The sequence below is a fragment of the Kogia breviceps genome, chromosome 3 (genome assembly GCF_026419965.1).
Source record: "Kogia breviceps isolate mKogBre1 chromosome 3, mKogBre1 haplotype 1, whole genome shotgun sequence".
Taxonomy (NCBI): domain Eukaryota; kingdom Metazoa; phylum Chordata; class Mammalia; order Artiodactyla; family Physeteridae; genus Kogia; species Kogia breviceps.
Genome location: NC_081312.1, coordinates 36,718,923 through 36,739,310, shown reverse-complemented (window position 1 = coordinate 36,739,310; position 20,388 = coordinate 36,718,923). Strand labels below are relative to the sequence as shown.

The 20,388-nt window shown below is 42.1% G+C and overlaps 1 protein-coding gene across 4 annotated transcripts in view; it reads left to right on the top strand.

Moving 5' to 3' along the window:
- Positions 1–20,388, top strand: part of FNTB (farnesyltransferase, CAAX box, subunit beta) — a 96,151-nt gene that overhangs the window by 31,093 nt on the left and 44,670 nt on the right. For 3 of the 4 annotated variants that reach the window (XR_010839522.1, XM_067028317.1, XM_059059076.2), the window contains exons 4-6: positions 1,894–1,985; positions 9,927–10,073; positions 10,175–10,258. Coding sequence is in view for 3 of the 4 variants with exons in the window: in XM_067028317.1 (XP_066884418.1) it covers positions 1,894–1,985; positions 9,927–10,073; positions 10,175–10,258 (323 nt within the window). In the remaining variant the exon portion in view is untranslated. The remainder of the gene's footprint in view (positions 1–1,893; positions 1,986–9,926; positions 10,074–10,174; positions 10,259–20,388) is intronic. The other variant, XM_067028318.1, reaches the window with a different exon arrangement.

The following is a 20,388-nucleotide window of genomic DNA, read 5'->3' as shown; positions in this document are numbered from 1 at the left end:
CACCCCTTGACCGCTAAAAGGTGGTCTAGATACCTGTTCCTCCCCACCCCTTGGCCATGTAAGCTGATCTGATTTCTCTGCCGGCCAAAGGGCCAGCATATAAGTCCCAAAGAGTAGTCCTGTGGTTTAACACTGTAAAAATGCCCAAACGTGGAGTGGATCATAAATCAATATACCTTAGAGCCCTAGGGGTCCAGAGAGGGGCTCAGGGGAGGGCAGCGGAGGTGGAGGGGAGGGGTGTTGGGAATAGGGGTGAGTAGCAGCCAGAGGGTAAATGTGAACCAGAGGCTGCCAGTTTCCCTGCCCCACTTTACATAGAGCAGCTCTGCTTTTAATTTGCTTTTATTTGGGGGTTCTACATTTGATTATTTACAGCAGGAATTTGGGCCTATAGACCCAAGCGGGTAGCATAAACGAGAGATATGGGCTTGGTTGGGGGAGGGTGTGCGGGGTGGAGCTAAGGCAAAGCAGAGGACCCATGCTTTTACTCTGTTCCTGCCAGTTGCTGCCAAACAGCAGTGCAGACCCAGGGTTGCCAGATCTCTTCTTGTTTTTTCAAATGAAGCCAGAAATTCAGATTTCTCTGTGGATCTCTCAACACGTAAATGTTACAACCAATTCTAGTTAAACAAATCACTACAGGGAACAAGCAGGACACATCCCTGGGTTATGTTTGGCCTGTGGACTTTCAGTATTCAGTCTTCAATGATTAGGGTCCAGGCAACCCTGATACAATTAATACCATGACAGCTAACAATTCACTGAAGAGTGTGCTAAAAGCTTGCTGTTCATTGTCTCATTTAATCCTCACAGCTACTCCAGGGGGTAGGTAAGTCTTTATTTCTTTATAGATAAGGAAATAGGCATAGCAAGATTAAGTATTTGCCCAAAGGCACATAGCTAGTGAGAGGAGGAGCTGGCACTGAAACCCATAGCAGTGTCTTCTGTCACCACACCAGCTGCCCCCAGGTGGGGAGCTAGCACATTTATGTGCACATTTATGAAGAGGGCAGTTTGGGCCAAAGGAAAGAGCACTGGACTGAGAGTCTAGAAACCGGCAGTCTTGTCTTATCTCTGATGTTTACTCTCTGTAATCTGGAAAAAGTTCATCTCTGTGGATCTCATTTATACACTTTGGATTTGTAAAACTGGGGCAGTAACACTGCCTGCCTGCCTAGCCTTGAGTGCTTGAATATTTATGGCTTGAGTTAGGATCAAGACCTGCTCACATGTCGTAAACCTTTCCCAGCTCCCCAGGCAGAGGTAGTCAGTTTCTTCCATGTGCCCATTATAGCGTTTATTCGGGTATATGTATGCATTTGTTTTGTTCTGCCTTGTTCCAGAAAGACACTTGCACTTACATGTCTGTCTAATTGCCCTCTTCCTCTACAGAAAACCACACACATCCTAAACAAAGTATCTTAAGAGTAGGAACTGAATTTTACTTATTACTGTGCCCCCAGAGCTTGGCATGAGGAGATACTTACTTACTGAATGAGTTACTCCAGGAAATCCCTTCCTGAGGTTGTGTATCTTCTTGGGTCTGCACTGAGAAAATAGTAGCACTTAACTTTCTGGCGTGTGAGAAGTCCTCTGCTCGGCTTCTTTGGATGCCTGTCAGGGAAGGACCCATTGGGTTCAGGTTAAACTCCTTTGTCCCATTGTCCTTTTCTCACATATGGTCATTTCAGCTCCTGGCTAAGGCCACCAGGCAAAGTGTCCTTCATTCACTGATTGTTCATAGGTTGTCCTCCTCCTCCTTGCCAGGCTGCCAGGAGGGAGACAGATGTCTCCCTTTTCACACTGAACAGTGGGAGACCCTGCTGCCTTTTCAGCAGGGTCTTGGAATGATTCTGAATAAGGGGTGTGTTTTCTGCCCTGTTCCTTTTGCAGTGTCTGGATGCCAGCCGCCCATGGCTCTGCTACTGGATCCTGCACAGCTTGGAACTCCTAGATGAACCCATTCCCCAGATGGTGGCGACAGAGTGAGTCTGGCTTTGGGGAACCTGGGGTGTTCTCTGAAATTGTATTTTGACTTTGGGGTTCTTTTTGTTTTGTTTCTGTTTTATTTATTTTGAAAGAAAAACACAGAGCACTACAAAGAAACCGTTGCCCTTCTCTTGACCCCCAGTAACTTCCTGAAACTCTTCCACTTCAGAAGCCCATTGTATGCTCATGGGTAGAATAAGACTTTAAACTCCCAGGAGAAGGATTCTGTTTCTTCTGTGGCCTTTTCTTTTGGCTCATGCTCTGGTCTTTGAGAAAAGTCTTCGTCTTCAACTCTGGAGAAATATGATTTTGCCAGAAAGTACAGTATGCATTTGAATAGCTTCTGTGGGGGAACGCGTGGCAACTCAACAGGCAAAAATGCCTTTGCTTTCCGTAAACACCGCCAGAGAAGTCCCTCCTCACCAATGCCTGGGAGGGACAGTATGGCTCTTGATGGCAGTGGATGTGTTACCGTCTTGGTGTACAAATGTCATGACATCGTTTTCCTAAGCTTCTGATTTATGGTTAAAGATCTAAGCAACTAGGATTCTTCCCAAAGTGCTGGTGCATATGGTGTCCTCAGTGTGGCTTCTCATCCTTAGACGCTCATCATAGTTTGCATTGTAAAGACGAAACCGATCATCACTCTAGTCTGAGGGGTACCTGAGGTAGCAGAGGGCCGCCAGGAGTTGGATCTAATGCTCCAGTTCTCACTGAGAGAGACCGCGTCCCCTCAGCAGCACCTCGACCTCATCTCGCCCGCTACCGCTCCGGAGGGAGAGAGTCAGAGGGGGGCCCCTGAGCCAGGTTCGTTTGCCCGCAGCACACAGGGGCAGCGGTGCCGGGATGCGTGGAGGCCAGCACATAACCCCTCCCTGGCCGCAGTCCCCCTGCCTGGGTCACACTGTCAGGTCAGAAGAACAGAGCCACACATTGTCTCATTCATTCCGTCTTAACAATAACCTCTCATTCTTGTCTTCCTGGGCAGGGTGTCTTGTGATGAATGTCGATAGGGAAGATAATAAAGAATTAGGCCATTAACCCTTGTGATGGGTACGATGCTTTCAGAGGGAGAGGAAAAATATGCATTGTCTTCCACATCACAGAGCTGCTGCAAGCCTAGTTGCTTCTAGTTCTGCATGTAGAGTTGGACACAGTTTCTGCAGTAACAGGAATTTAATTGTCAAAATAAAGGCCTGTGTGTTTTTGAAATACCAGTTGGGGGTTGTGGATTGTTTGGGAAGTCGTGTCCCCCCCCCCGTCCTCCACATACACAATCAGGATGCTCGCTGGGGGAATGGGAATGGGAAAAGTCGTTTGTGAGAGAAGACAAAAGACATGGGAGGATTTTGTGAGTGAAGTGCAGATACCCCCTAAAGGAGCAGTGGTTTGGAGCAGGAAGGATGCCCCCTAGAGGTGGACGTAGACCGGTCTGAAGTGGAAAGGTGGTGATAAGGGGCTTCCTGATGTGGAAAAACTCGGGTCAGCATCGATTTTGAGTTTTGTCCAGGTTGTATACTTGGTGTTTTATAGGTAAGGCTTTTCTGAGGGCATAAGTGTCAGAGCAGCTTTTGTGGCAACATCAGATAGGAAGAGAGGACCCCCTTAGAGGGCTTTTCACACTGAACGATTGGAGACAACCTAAATATCAACAGTCAGGGATGCTATAAGTGTAAAGTTTAGGTAAAGTACCTATGTCATGATACATACAATGAAATACTATGCAGCCATGTAAAAATTTAAAAGTTAACAGGTGTTAAATAGACTTATTGTGATGATCATTTCCCAGTATATACAAATATCAAATCATAATGTTGTCAAATCATCTGAACCTAATATAATGTTACATGTCAATTATACCTCAATTAAAAATTTATATATAACTGTGTATATTTGTATATAAAAATGTATGTATTTATATAGAAAGATATTTAAATGAAAAAAGGTAAAGATTCATTTTTTATAGATTAAAAATAAAGGTGGTTCTATGCATAGAAAAAAACAAGGATATATACACACATGGTAGTAGGTATTTGTGCAGATGGTGGGGTCGAAGGTGATTTTTTTCTTTTCTTTTTTAAGCTGATTTGCATTTTCTAAAATTTCTACAATGAAACTATTGTTTTGTAATTAAAAGAATGTTTTAAAACTAAAAAGCTGATTTGTCCTGATTGCAAGAACCACTTGATAGTTAACGACCAAAATTTTCTGTTTCACAGCCAACGTAAAATCTTTACCTATGGTTCTTCTGAGCATTGATTTAACAGACTTTTAAAGAATTACTTAGACTTCCCAATAATGTACTTTGTTCTGTGCCTAGCAGGCAGTTAATTCTAGGTGCAGATAATATTTGTAATGAACAGAGCCTAGTAGCTCTGGCTTATAAGGGAATAAACTATTTTTAGTAAGAACAGAAATCTTAATGACTTCTATAAAAATATGGGGATTTTTTTTAAAAAAAAGACTACCTGATTTTGGATATTGCCTTTTTATTTATTTTGCACAGGGAAAAGAAATGCTTTGAAAATGTGATTAGGTTTTTTTTGGTTTCCTTCTTCTTTATACAAATATTAAGGTGACCTAGAGGTTGAGTTTAGCTCTAGAGTTTATTTTTCTGCTGTCCTCTCTTCCCCCTCCCCAGCCTAGTGTGCAACACACACACACACACACACACACACACACACACACACAAGTTTCTCTCTCTTTCCTATTTTGTTCACTGTTGTACTTCTGTTTGTTCTGGGAACAATATGACAAGCTGAGTTCCCTCTAGTGGACAAAACCACTTTTGTCAGCTACTGTGACTGCTGACCAAAGCCAGCAAGGCCAGGCTTTTACTGCTGGTATCAGACCTTTCAAGAATAATATATTCATAGGTAGGAATTTAGTATGCCTCTCTTAAGAGATTGCATCTACAAATTTATACATGTGTTTACCTAAAATAAATTAATATTTTGGAAGCAGACTAAGTGCATTTGCTTTGTTAATGATTTTGGAACTAAAGGAAGCATCTTTTAATGAGAATTCCATGCGTTGTTATTGAATGCTACGTTAATGAAACACAGAGCAAAATGAAAACCGCAGGGAAACTACTGTACCGTTATGTCTTTTAGCTTCTGTAAGATCTGAAAAGTATCTTTAACTTAAAAATTGTTTTAGGACTTTTCCACTTGTAAAGTTTTTCTAAAGATTAAATTTAAATTTTCATGTGTCAGTGTGTTATTATTTCCCTTTTGAAAGGTTATTAGTTGCTTGTCCCCTGGATAGCTCTTGAAATATCTTTCCTTTTAAATTTAATTTGTTTCCTCATCTTTCAATGAAGATACCTTACATGGTCATTTGTCGTCTGGGCATTTTTTGGCCAGGTGTTGCTGGTATCTAGTAGGTGGAGGTTGGGGAAGCTGCTAAATATACTCCACAGGACAGTCCCCACAACCAAGAATTATCCAGTCCAGAATGTCAGTAGTGCCACAGTGGAGAAACCCTGCTCTAAAATAACAACTTTAGACTTGACCACACTTCCAAAACAGCAGCACACCAGGCATCATCTCTTGATGAAATCAGATAACCTGTCTCCTCCCCAGGGCGACACTGGCCTCCTGGAATCAATAGGAGAGCCTTCCTGTCTTTCCCTTGTTCATTGCTCTCCTCTGCCAGGGAAGGAGTTTTCCTCTCCCTTGTATCAGCTGAAGCTGTCTTACAGTATGAAAATCGGAAGACTGAGCATAGATGTCTTAGCCTGATGTCAAGTCATTCAACCTGCCTTCTCCTCTGCTCCTAAGTCCCCTGCTCAAGGGTGACTGTGCCTATTTCCAAAGCTATCATCTTTCTAACTTATCCTAGGCCTTAAGTCTATCTGTGGTAACCTGTCTGGTGCTGAAGTTTTTCTTAAATCTGACCTAAATTCTTCTTGCTGCAGATTAGCTTCAATTTTTGTTTCTTTACTAGAAAGTTTGCATAATTACCCTTTGTATACTTGAGGTATTTTGCTGAGTAGCTTCCACACTGTGGTTTTCTCTAATGGTAAGCCTTTTAATCACTTACTTTTATACTTAGCCATTTTTACAACTCTATTCTGAAATTCCTTTGAGTTGGAAAATGGAGGCTTGAGCCAGGTATAGTTTTGACCAATACTGTGTTTATGATGCTTTGAAAAAGCATTTTCTGTATTGTTTACAGGTCATGGACCCTAACCTCTGGTCCTTTTTCTGCTATGTTCCTAGTTATTTCTCATATTTATATGCTTTATATGCTTTATCCCCTACTCCTGCCATCTCTATTACTTGCTACTTACACCTGTTTCACTTGTTTTATTCTTATTGGCTTCTGATTTGTTTTATATTATTCTGGACTTTCACTCCTTGGAGGGTTTCCCTGCTCATTATGTATTATTTGCTTATATACTATGCATGCTTTTGAGTCCTCCATCCACACTGGTGACACTGATGTCCAGAATCAACCACTTTAAGGCAGTCCTCAACCATCCCCTAAAAGTCCAAGTAAATCATCGATAATCTTGCTTTGAACTTAATCCTCTTACAGGTTTTACACACTTTTTAATAGTTGGATGATAGAGCAGTGGTGTCGGGGGCTTCCCTGGTGGCGCAGTGGTTGAGAGTCCTCCTGCCGATGCGGGGGACATGGGTTCGTGCCCCGGTCCGGGAGGATCCCACATGCCGCGGAGCAGCTGGGCCCGTGAGCCATGGCTGCTGAGCCTGCGCGTCCGGAGCCTGTGCTCCACAATGGGAGAGGCCACAACAGTGAGAGGCCCTCGTACCACACACACACACACACACACACACACACACACATACATACACACACACACACAAAAAGCAGTGGTGTCCAATAGAACTTAACAAGGTAATGGAAATATTCTATATTTTATTGCAGCCACTAGCCACATGTAACTATTGAGCAGTTGCAATGTGGCTTGTGTGACTGAGGAGCTTAATTTTAAATTGAAATTTTAAATTGAAATTTAAAAAGCCTCGTGTGGCTAGTGACTACCTATTGGACCGTGCAGATATATCACATTGCTACCCAAAATGTGGTCCCCAGACCAGCAGCATTGCCATCACCTGGGAGCTTGCTAGAAATGCAGAATCTCGGGTCCCTTTAGTTCTACTGAATTAGATCTGCAGTTGGACAAGATCCTCAGGTGACTTCCATGCACACTCGAGTTTGAGAAGCACTGATACTTGGCTGTACATTGGAGTCACATGGGGAATTTTTAAAACTATTGCCACTTGGGCCCACCCTCAGTGACTCTGATTTAATTGGTATTAAGTGTGGCCTGGGCTTGGGATTTTTTTTTTTTTTTTTTTTTTTTTTAAAACATCCCCAAAGTGGGCTTCCCTGGTGGCACAGTGGTTGAGAGTCCGCCTGCCGATGCAGGGGACACGGGTTCGTGCCCCGGTCAGGGAGGATCCCACATGCTGCGGAGCAGAGTGGCTGGGCCCGTGATCCATGGCCACTGAGCCTGCGCGTCCGGAGCCTGTGCTCCACAACGGGAGAGGCCACAACAGTGAGAGGCCTGCATATGGCAAAAAAAAAAAAAAAAAATCCCCAAAGTGATTCTAATTATACAGCAAAGACTTGTGGTATTCAAACTTCGTGTGTATCCACATCACTTGGGAATTTGGTAAAAATACAGAGGCCCAGGTCTTTCCTGCTTCAGCAAGTCTGGGTCTGTGTTCTTTATTAGCCCTCCAGTGATTCTGATCTACACATTTGGGGTTTTTAAATCCCTGATCTGGAAGACAGTTTCCCACTTTGTTGGAAATTGTCATGTAAGCGAGAATGAAATGCCTTGCTGACTTGAAAGAAAATTGATCTACTAGATCTTTCAGTCATATGACTAAATGAGTGATTTATGAATACTTGTTTTTCACAAAGTGTGCCACTCTTGGTGTTTGCTCAGTGTTTCCTGCATGCGATTTTTAAAATTAGTTGGTGAATTTCTGGTCTCTAAGACAAGTTTTTCTTCCCCTTTGGATCGTTAGAAGTATCATTCACATTTTGCTTTACAGAATTGCTAGGAGTTCTGCTCACGACAGCTGGTAGCTTCACTGTCAGTTTGCCAATTCCTTAAGGTACAAGTTGGAAAGACTCTGGATCAGAATGTTCTATAGTACGGAAGTGTCTCAGACTCAAGAAGAGCCCAACCCCTGTTCCCCACATATCCCTCAGTCAGTCAGATGCAGCCTGTCAGCTGGAGGCAGTTGGTGTGGAGGGGTGATTTAATGGTGTCTCTGGAACATTCAGATCCCCGGCCCATTCCAGACTTTAGGCTACAGGGTCAGGAGTATTGCATTTGCCATAATTCTGTCATGGGAGCTGGGGAAGGGAATGGATAACTAGATGACTCTTTTCCGTTTTCTTTTTAAAAATGTGCCGTTAAGTTTTATGTCAGCCAAAAAACTTTATTTTTATGATCAGAAAACTTTTTGTATGCTAATGCAGCCAACTTTTGTTAGACCAGGAGTTTATTAGCTATTTGTTTCTGGGAAATAGGATAAGAATTGATGAAGGTTTGGGAAACATGTTAGTAAAAAACTCATTTTTCGCTGCAAAAATTAATTGCTATTAAAAACGTGTCACAGGACTGTCTTCCTTCTCTGATTATCAACTTCAGTTTCAATCCTTGTGTTTCCTACAGTAAAATTGTGGGTGGAATGTGAAGTGAGTGTGGATTGCTTTTAACCTGTGATGATTTCAGGGCTTTACTAGGAAGTCATCAGCATCTTCTGTGGCTGCCCCTGCCCAGATAATGGCAGGTCTGAAATCAAAAGTCATCAAATACGATGTGGGAGAGGCGCAATCAACTTGTGTCTTAGTGGAGATTAAGTAGACTCTGTGCGATCTCTCTGGCAGCAGTAGATAAGAAAAAATGAGACAAAAGAGCCCAGGAAAAGAAGGCTCTCTGAGCACTAGAAGGACACAGATTTGCAGCTGGTTCTCTTAACTGAGGACTTGTCCTAGTAGGAAGCTGTGATCCTGCTACGTTGTGCGGAAACAGCTTGAGAACCAGGAGTCTCTGGGGGCACCCCTTTCCGATGAACTTGAGAGGACCTTAGACAAAGAGGGGCTCTCTTGGTTTTGCTTAAAGCAAGAAGATAACTTCTGGGCAGACTGATGCCATGCTTGGAAGCAAGGGCTTGGAGACCAACCCTCAGTAAACAGTTTCCCTTAGTGAAGGAGCTGGAGCCTCTGTGAGAAACTCTCCAAAAGCCTACAGCCTGGGATGTATTCCTGTGTTAGGAGTCAGCAGTGCTTAAGATTGCCACAGTGAGCTGAGCAAGCAGAAGCCCACTTCTTTCTTAGTCTTCTAACCATGGAGGCAGACTCCATTGGAAGCTTGTTGCTTGTCGGTGAGCGGAGTAAAAATCAGTAGCCCACTGGGGCTTACACAACAATGGGAGTGAGAAGGCACCTCTTTAAATATTCCTGGTAGGCCTAGGTGATGGCTGTAGACCGGCAATTGAGTATCACCACAATTTAGGCAAAATCCAAAGCCTGGGAGGTACCCTAGAGGCAAGGAGAATGGTCTGGTTCCATAGATCCAGGGTGACAAATTGAGAGAAAATTATGGGAAAGATTGGGTCAAGAAGCATGAGACTTACTCACAGTTCTAAGAAAGGCTGTGTGTTTCTGCCCGGCCTTATGTTCCTTGCTTCACGACTAGGCAAATGCTTAAATACAAAACTCAGAAAGGAGGGCACACAAAGCTGATGATAGCAGAGAATCAGGCTATCATTAGAGAATTAGGCCCTTTACAGGTGTTAACTGTATTCAGTATATATTCACTCGGTGGGGAGGGGAGGTTTCTTCCCTTTTGAGGAGGACGGAGGCTTGGAAAGGCATGGACTGGTGGAATTCGGTGTTTGGAAATTAATGCTGTCTGACCTTGTCTTTCCCTTTGGCTGTGTACCTAGCGTGTGTCGGTTCCTGGAGCTGTGTCAAAGCCCAGAAGGTGGCTTTGGAGGGGGCCCTGGCCAGTACCCACACCTTGCGCCCACGTATGCAGCAGTCAACGCGCTCTGCATCATTGGCACCGAAGAGGCCTATGATGTCATTAACAGGTACAGTCAAAGCCAGCAGGGCTGGACACCCAGCTGGGCTCCCGCCTGCTGACAGTGCACCGACCATCGCCATTCCTGCCTCTCTCCTGTTCGTTTCTCAGAGAGAAGCTTCTCCAGTATTTGTACTCACTGAAGCAACCCGATGGCTCTTTTCTCATGCATGTTGGAGGTGAGGTGGACGTGAGGTGAGTGGGTTTTTTCTCAGGCTGCTGCGTCAGCAGATTCTCGGGTTTATCTGCCATCAGAGATGCCAAGCCCAGGGAACAACACAGGGAAGCTGCTGCCTTGTCTCACCGAATGACATGCAGAGTAAAGTGTCAGCGACACAGTTCATAATCACTGCAAATACGATACAGATGTCCTCAGGGGTCACTGTCACTTGACTTCTTTTATGTAAACGCCAAAATATGAGTAACACAGAAACAAAGTCAAATGCTTTTGTTTTAAAAATGAAAAATACATTTGTTTGGTATGAAAGGATATGCTGTAAGATGTAACTGTATAGTGTAATATAATCTTTCATCTCTCTGGCATGGGAATGGGAGATATTTTCTAAATGAATTTGATGAAATCATGAGAATGTTTAACAACTGTGTGAGAATTGCTTTGGGTGTTGCAGAAACCCTTAGGGGCCAGTAGGGTGTATGAAAAACTGTTGCATGAACTGATTGGAACTAGCTGGCTCAAAATGATCATTTTTCTCAAGAATTACAAGTACCTAGCAAGTAGTTTACTCACCTGGCAGGAGGTTGCCTATGAAGCATATAGGGAATTCACTGAATTAGTCATTACTCAAAGGCAGTGTGGATCATTGAGATTTTATACCAGATTATTATTCTTTAGTCTGATAAATACATTTTTATGAGGTTTCTATATCAAAGCCATCTTATTGCCTATTTGTAAATGTATTTTCCTCTACGCAAGTTGATTCATATTCTGGCTTAACTATTGGTTTGAAAGTATAGGGGAAGAAAAAAACATGAAAGTTGTGGAGCACAAAACACGTTGCAGATAAAAGTAGGTAACCAGGCTGCAAAGACCTTCAGTGAAGGATATTCTTCTCTCTGTAACCTGTCTGTTCAAACCATAAAAGTAGACTAGGTATCTGGAAACCTAGGTACCTGGAGAACTGTCTCTCTACTCCCAACACTTCTGACATGAAATGTCGGGGTGTTTTTTCCTCGTATTAAACAGTTCCGACCCTAACTACCCAGAGTTAGCACAGACATCACAGGTTAAGGGCTCAGTCCACAAGACTGCCCCCATCTCAGACAGTGGTCACAAGTAGTGGGTTCCCAAGTTACCCACACTTCTGCCTGACTTGGCTACAAACCAGGGGTTCCTACGACCCCTTCCTCATTTCAGTAATTTGCTAGGAGAGCTCAGAGTACTCAGGAGAATTTTTTACTGTTTAACTAGTTTATTATAAAGGATGTCATAAAGGATACAAATGAACAGCCACATGAAGGGGTACATAGGGTGAGGGCTGGAAATGTCCAAGCATAGGGACTTATGTCCCCATGACGTTGGGATGTGCCACCCTCCCAGTAGGCACAGGGGTGCGTCCACATCCCAGAATCTCCCCAGCCTCCTTCACCTAGGGTTTTTATGGAGGCTCCACTATGTAGGCATGATTGATGAACTCATCGGCCACTGGTGATTAACTCAGTCTTCTGGGGAGTGGGCCTGAAAGTTCCAACCCTCGAATCCCACGGTTGGTGCCTCTGGCAACCAGCCCCTATCCTCCAGGAGTCACCTCATTAGCATAAACTCAGGTGTGGTTGAAGGGCGTATGTTATGAATAACAAGACTCTCCTATCGCCCATCAGTCAGGAAATTCCACGGGTTTTATGAGCTCTGTGCTGAGGACCAAATACATATTTCTTCTTCTATCACAATGTCCTGGTATCTGCTGTTAAAAGATAAATGGAGGCCTATTGACAATTCTATGAATTTTTTGAGCAAAAATTGATTTAAATGAGGCAGCATCCCATCTAGCAGACAGAAAGGAGCCCTGAGGAGCTGTACAAAATGAGAAACTTTTATGGGCAGAAGGGAGCAGGGACAAGGAAGTTAAACCAGGCAAAAAAGCGGGTTGGCTGTGTCCACCAGGCAGATCCCCTCACTGGTGCTGATCAGGTGATTCCTGATTGACGGGTTTAAGATTCCATTTCTGGGAGGGTAGAAACCATAATGAAGTCACGGTTTGGCAATGTGGAGTTTAGCATAAGGGACTCCCTTTTGGGCCTGTGGTCTTGTTTTTACACTGTGTATGACAGTGAAGCCCATGTAACTATTGAGGGAAAGCAGTATTGTGTTGACGTCTTAAGAAAAAAGTTAAAAAATAGTTTCCCCCTCTTGATCACTACATTTTCATCCTGTTCTACAGGTACTCCAAATTTAGCTTTTTAAAGTTTCCTGAGATTATAGGTGAAAGCAAACAAACCCTGGCAAGATTGCTTTGGCATTTTATCACATACCTTTTTCAGATATGATTACTCTCTAACTTATTGGTTCTGGTGCCGGTTTCCTTCTGTTTTCTTTTTTTTTTTTCCTACAAGAGGTGTCCATTGAATTCTGGGGTTCAAAGAAACCCAATAATTGTTTTTTTGTTTGTTTGTTTTTTTACTCACAAATAACCTGTGTATGTTTATTTTTTATTTATTTTTCTTATTATCCATTTTATACAGACCAGTGTATACATGTCAATCCTGATCGCCCAATTCATCACACCACCACCACCCGCCACCCGCCGCTTTCCCCCCTTGGTGTCCATACATTTGTTCTCTACATCTGTGTCTCAGTTTCTGCTCTGCAAACTGGTTCATCTGTATCATTTTCTAGGTTCCACATATGTGCGTTAATATACGATATTTGTTTTTCTCTTTCTGACTTACTTCACTCTGTATGACACTCTCTAGATGCATCCACGTCTCTACACATGACCCAATTTCGTTCCTTTTTATGGCTGAGTAATATTCCATTCTATATATGTACCACATCTTCTTTATCCATTTGTCTGTTGATGGGCATTTAGGTTGCTTTTAGGTTGCTTCCATGACCTGGCTATGGTAAATAGTGCTGCAATGAGCATTGAGGTGCATGTGTCTTTTTTTTTTTTAAATAAATAAATTTATTTATTTATTTATTTATTTTTGGCTGTGTTGGGTCTTCGTTGCTGTGCGTGGGCTTTCTCTAGTTGCGGTGAGCGGGGGCTACTCTTAGTTGCTGTGCACAGGCTTCTCATTGTCGTGGCTTCTCTTGTTGCAGAGCATGGGCTCTAGGTGTGCAGGCTTCAGTAGTTGTGGCATGTGGGCTCAGTAGTTGTGGCTTGCGGGCTCTAGAGCTCAGGCTCAGTAGTTGTGGCACATGGGCTTAGTTGCTCCGTGGCATGTGGGATCTTCCCAGACCAGGGCTCGAACCTGTGTCCCCTTCATTGGCAGGCGGATTCTTAACCACTGCGCCACCAGGGAAGCCTGCGGGTGTCTTTTTGAATTATGGTTTTCTCTGGGTATATGCCCAGTAGTGGAATTGCTGGGTCATATGGTAATTTTATTTTTAGTTCTTTAAGGAACCTCCATACTGTTCTCCATAGTAGCTGTATCAATTTACATTCCCACCGACATTGCAAGAGGGTTCCCTTTTCGCCACGCCTTCTCCAGCATTTGTTGTTTGTAGATTTTCTGAAGATGCCCATTCTAATTGGTGTGAGGTGATACCTCACTGTAGTTTTGATTTGCATTTCTCTAATAATTAATGATGTTGAGCAGCTTTTCATGTGCTTCTTGGCCACCTGTATGTCTTCATTGGAGAAATGTCTATTTAGATCTTCTGCCCATTTTTCGATTGGGTTGTTTGGTTTTTTAATATTGAGCTGCATGAGCTGTTTATATATTTTGGAGATTAATCCTTTGTCTGATGATTCATTTGCAAATATTTTCTCCCATTCTGAGGGTTGTCTTTCCATCTTGTTTATGGATTCCTTTGCTGTGCAAAAGCTTTTAGGTTTCATTAGGTCCCATTTGTTTATTTTTGTTTTTATTTCCATTACTTTAGGAGGTGGATCAAAAAAGATCTTGCTGTGATTTATGTCAAAGAGTGTTCTTCCTATGTTTTCCTCTAAGAGTTTTATAGTGCCCAGTCTTACATTTAGGTCTTTAATCCATTTTGAGTTTATTTTTGTGTATGGTGTTAGGGAGTGTTCTAATTTCATTCTTTTACATGTAGCTGTCCAGTTTCCCAGCACCACTTATTGAAGAGACTGTCTTTTCTCCATTGTATATCCTTGCCTCCTTTGTCATAGACTAGTTGACCATAGGTGCATGGGTTTATCTCTGGGCTTTCTATCCTGTTCCATTGATCTATATTTCTGTTTTTGTGCCAGTACCATGTTGTCTTGATTACTGTAGCTTTGTAGTATAGTCTGAAGTCAGGGGGTCTGATTCCTCCAGCTCTGTTTTCTTCCCTCAAGACTGCTTTGGCTATTTGGGGTCTTTTGTGTCTCCATACAAATTTTAAGTCTTTTTGTTCTAGTTCTGTAAAAATGCCATTATTAATTTGATAGGGATTACATTGAATCTGTAGATTGCTTTGGGTAGTATAGTCATTTTCACAATATTGATTCTTCCAATCCAAGAACATGGTATATGTCTCCATCTGTTGGTATCATCTTTAATTTCTTTCATCAGTGTCTTATAGTTTTCTGCATTACAGGTCTTTTGTCTCCCTAGGTAGGTTTATTCCTAGGTGTTTTATTCTTTTTGTTGCAATAGTAAATGGGAGTGTTTCCTTAATTTGTTTTTCAGATTTTTCATCATTAGTGTATAGGAATGCAAGAGATTTCTGTGCATTAATTTTGTATCCTGCAACTTTACCAAATTCATTGATGAGCTCTAGTAGTTTTCTGGTGGCATCTTTAGGATTCTCTATGTATAGTATCATGTCATCTGCAAACAGTGACAGTTTTACTTCTTTTCCAATTTGTATTCCCTTTTATTTCTTTTTTCTTCTCTGATTGCTGTGACTAGGACTTCCAAAACTGTGTTGAATAATAGTGGTGAGAGTGGACATCCTTGTCTTGTTCCTGATCTTAGAGGAAATGCTTTCAGTTTTTCACCATTGAGAATGATGTTTGCTGTGGGTTTGTTGTATATGGCCTTTATTATATTGAGGTAGGTTCCCTCTATGCCCACTTTCTGGACAGTTTTTATCATAAATGGGTGTTGATTTTGTCAGAAACTTTTTCTGCAACTATTGAGATGATCATATGGTTTTTATTCTTCAATTTGTTAATATGGTGTATCACATTGATTGATTTGCATATATTGAAGAATCCTTGCATCCCTGGGATAAATCCCACTTGACCATGGTGTATGATTCCTTTTAATGTGTTGTTGGATTCTGTTTGCTAGTCTTTTGTTGAGGATTTTTGCATCTATATTCATCAGTGATATTGGTCTGTAATTTTCTTTATTTGTAGTATCTCTGTCTGGTTTTGGTGTCAGGGTGATGGTGGCCTCATAGAATGAGTTTGGGAGTTTTCCTTCCTCTGCAATTTTTTAGAAGAGTTTAAGAAGGATGGGTGTTAGCTTTTCTCTAAATGTTTGATGGAAATCACCTGTGAAGCTATCTGGTCCTGGACTTTTGTTTGTTGGAAGATTTTTAATCATAGTTTCAATTTCATTACTTGCGATTGGTCTGTTCATATTTTCTATTTCTTCCTGGTTCAGTCTTGGAAGGTTATACCTTTCTAAGAATTTGTCCATTTCTTCCAGGTTGTCCGTTTTATTGGCATAGCGCTGCTTGTAGTAGTCTCTTAGGATGCTTTGTATTTCTGCAGTGTCTGTTGTAACTTCTCCTTTTTCATTTCTGATTTTATTGATTTGAGTCCTCTCCCTCTTTTCTTTGATGAGTCTGGTTAATGGTTTATCAATTTTGTTTATCTTCTCGAAGAACCAGGTTTTAGTTTTATTGATCTTTGCTATTGTTTTCTTTGTTTCTATTTCATTTATTTCTGCTCTGGTCTTTATGATTTCTTTCCTTCTGCTAACTTTGGGTTTTGTTTGTTCTTCTTTCTCTAGTTCCTTTAGGTGTAACGTTAGATTGTATTTTTTTGAGATTTTTCTTGTTTCTTGATGTAGGCTTGTATAGCTATAAACTTCCCTCTTAGAACTGCTTTTGCTCCATCCCATAGGTTTTGGATTGTCGTGTTTTCATTGTCATTTGTCTCTAGGTATTTTTTGATTTCCTCTTTGATTTCTCCAAGGATCTCTTGGTTATTTAATAATGTACTGTTTAGCCTCCATGTTTTTGTGTTTTTTATGTTTTTTTTTTTTTTTTTTTTTGCTGTAATTGATTTCTAATCTCATAGCGTTGTGGTCAGAAAAGATGCTTGATATGATTTCAGTTTTCTTAAAATTACTGAGGCTTGATTTGTGACCCAAGATGTGATCTATCCTGGAGAATGTTCCGTGCGCACTTGAGAAGAAAGTGTAGTCTGCTGTTTTTGGATGGAATGTCCTATAAATATCAATTAAATCTATTTGGTCTATTGTGTCATTTAAAGCTTGTGTTTCCTTATTAATTTTCTGTTTGGATGATCTGTCCATTGGTGTAAATGAGGTGTTAAAATCCCCCACAATTACTGTGTTGCTGTCAATTTCCTCTTTTATAGCTGTTAGTAGTTGCCTTATGTATTGAGGTGCTCCTATGTCGGGTACATATATATTTATAGTTATATCTTCTTTTTTTTTTTTTTTTTTTTTTTTTGTGGTACGTGGGCCTCTCACTGTTGTGGCCTCTCCCGTTGCGGAGCACAGGCTCTGGACGCGCAGGCTCAGCGGCCATGGCTCATGGGCCCAGCCGCTCCGCGGCATGTGGGATCTTCCCGGACTGGGGCACGAACCCGTGTCCCCTGCCTCAGCAGGCGGATTCTCAACCACTGCGCCACCAGGGAAGCCCTATATCTTCTTCTTGAATTGATCCCTTGATCATTACGTAGTGTCCTTCCTTGTCTCTTCTAACATCCTTTATTTTAAAGTTTATTTTATCTGATATGAGTATTGCTATTCCAGCTTTCTTTTGATTTCCATTTGCATGGAATATCTTTTTCCATCCCCTTACTTTCAGTCTGTATGTGTCCCTAGGTCTGAAGTGGGTCTCTTGTAAACAGCATATATATGGGTCTTATTTTTGTATCCATTCAGAAAGCCTGTGTCTTTTGGTTGGAGCATTTAATCCATTCACGTTTAAGGTAATTATCGATATGTATGTTCCTGTCACCATTTTCTTAATTGTTTTGGGTTTGTTTTTGTAGGTCCTTTTCTTCTCTTGTGTTTCCCACTTAGAGAAGTTCCTTTAGCATTTGTTGTAGCGCTGGTTTGGTGGTGCTGAATTCCCTTAGCTTTTGCTTATGTGTAAAGCTTTTGCTTTCTCTGTCGAATCTGAATGAGATCCTTGCTGGGTGGAGTAATCTTGGTTGTAGGTTCTTCCCTTTCATCACTTTAAGTATATCATGCCACTCCCTTCTGGTTTGTAGAGTTTCTGCTGAGAAATCAGCTGTTAACCTTATGGGAGTTCCCTTGTATGTTATTTGGCATTTTTCTCTTGCTACTCTCAATAATTTGTCTTTAATTTTTGCCAATTTGATTACTATGTGTCTTGGCGTGTTTCTTCTTGGTTTTACCCTGTATGGGACTCTCTGCACTTCCTGGACTTGGGTGGCTATTTCCTTTCCCATGTTAGGGAATTTTTCAACTATAATCTCTTCAAATATTTTCTTGGGTCCTTTCTCTCTCCCTTCTCTTTCTGGGACCCTTATAATGTGAATGTCTTACGTTTGATGTTGTCCCAGAGGTCTCTTAGGCTGTCTTCATTTCTTTTCATTCTTTATTCTGTTTTGCAGCAGTGAATTCCACCATTGTGTCTTCCAGGTCACTTATCCGTTCTTCTGCCTCAGTTATTCTGCTATTGATTCCTTCTAGTGTAGTTTTCAGTTATTGTATTGTTCATCTCTGTTTGTTTGTTCTTAAATTCTTCTAGATCGTTGTTAAACAGTTCTTGCATCTTCTCGATCTTTGCCTCCATTCTTTTTCCGAGGTCCTGGATCATCTTCACTGTCATTATTCTGAATTCTTTTTCTGGAAGATTGCTTATCTCCATTTCATTTAATTGTTTTTCTGGGGTTTTATCTTGTTCCTTCATCTGGTACATAGCCCTCTGCTTTTTCATCTTGTCTGTCTTTCTCTCCTTCTGTTTTCTTATTCATATCTGCTAGACAAATGCTAGGAAGCCCCTCCAATGAAATAGGTTTGTTTCACTGAAGAGCACTGTAGCCATATTCCTCCTCTACCCGAGCTCCTCTGGTAATGTTCTGCCATTCAAGCCATGCTTTTCATTTACAGAGGATTAAAGATGCGAATGATGGATGAAACCTAGCAGGTCTCATGCAGTTTCCCTGCTTTGCGTGGTTTCTAGTGCCCCAGTTCCATCACTTTTCACTTTGTCTTCCTTTAATTGTCTTTGCCTGGCAGCATCCACAGTTACTTCTGAGTGCTGTTGAGTGGATTTGACCTGAAGAGAAGCAGCAGTTGATGGGGAAAGTTTGGCATCTGGAGGCTAGCTTGTCCTATTCTGGGTTAGGCAGAACTGCTCTCTTGATCTTTCAGGTCTGTCACAACTCCTTCTAGTTTCTGAGATGAGCTTATTCAGACATTTACAGCTCCTGTGGACTGCCACTAATCCAGTTGCAGTGAAGTCATAGCAAGCACCATTTTTTTCTCAGTTCTTAAGAAAGGAGCAGTTTTGTACTCCTGACCTCCTAATCTAGGTTATATAACCAGGAGCATTCTGGGTGGGTAGTGGGGAGATAGGGACCCAGCATTTGCAAAAGTTTTTGCAACAGAGCATAGAGTGTGTTCAGGAAAGGAGAATTTCAGTGTTGCTGAAGTGCAGGGGCCTGGTGGATAGGGGGAGAAATGAAGCTGGATGGCTAGGCTGGGCATAGCCAGAGGGGCCCCGAAGTCTCTTTGAGAAGACTGGAGTTTATTTTAAGGGTAGTGGGAAGCCACTGATAAGTTTTAAGTAGGGAGTGACACAATCTGATTTGTATTTTTATTAGAAGTTCTGCAGTTGCAGTGAATAGATTGTAGTGTTTTAGTGAAAATCCTCTGGTTTCAGGGCTAGAGGGAGACTGACCCAGGTTAATGGTGACTTGGATTTGGGTAACAGCAGAGAGGATGGAGGGTAGTGGACAAATCTGAGAGATGTGATGACTGGGTAGAGGGAGAGAGGAAGAAGATGCTCGAAAAAGGTGTTTTGTTCGCTCCCCGTCTCAGTGTGAGATCTGGCAGCAGGTCTCAGTTCTTCCATTTATGAGGCAACCGCCCTGTGTCCGCTGCCTCCCTACCTCAGAGGTTATGTTCGGATTCAAGAGCAAATACCTTTGAAGCCCTTTGAGAGGCTTGAGACCTGAGGGCAGTTAGGTCAAACTTTCGAAGTTAGCTTATGGTAGATAGTAACATTTGGCAGAAAGGACTCTTCATGTTTCTGATGCTGGTATAACTCAGTCTCTGCTGTGCCTTTGGCCGGCGTGAGCAGGCTGATAAAAATGCTGGGAGGAGAATAATGCCTGTGGCTCACTGGCTTCATGTTATGTCCATATTGAACAATACGGAAGCTGGACCCTTCTCTCTCCTCCCTTTTATATTCCTTAGGAGCCCTTAGAAAAAGGATCTGTAAACAGAATTAGAACAAACTGGTTTTGTCTTCAACATAAAACAGAGCTGAGATGTTGGATGTTTGAAAAGACCCTGGAAGGGAAGAAAAGACAGTTTGTAGATGTGTTCCATAATAGAGGGGTCAGCTGAAATAAAAGGTGTCCTGAGAAGAATTAGGGCTGGCAGGATGAAATGGCAAGAACTATTGTAAATCACGTAGGATAACATGGCGGGGGGGGGGGGGGGGAAGACATGTTCTTTCTTTTCCCTTTAAAGAGTGTGTGTGTGTACGTGTACTGGTGGGATGCTTGAAATCAAAACCCTTTTCTTGCTCTAGAAGCCTAAGGAATGGATCTGAGTGGGCTCATATATTCCGGTCCCTCTTGCCTGGTCTAAGCAGCCAGTGTGGTCTGGCGGCCTGCTTTGGAGTTGTGTCTGCTTGGAAAAGATAGTTAACCTTTAACTTGTCCATGCCGTAAACAGACAAGTCCTGGATCAAAAAACAGTATTGACAACTGAATGAGCATGTCAGAAATACCTGAATGACAGCATGGAATTTGGGGAGCCATTGTAGGTCTTTGAAAAAAGAGCTGAATTCG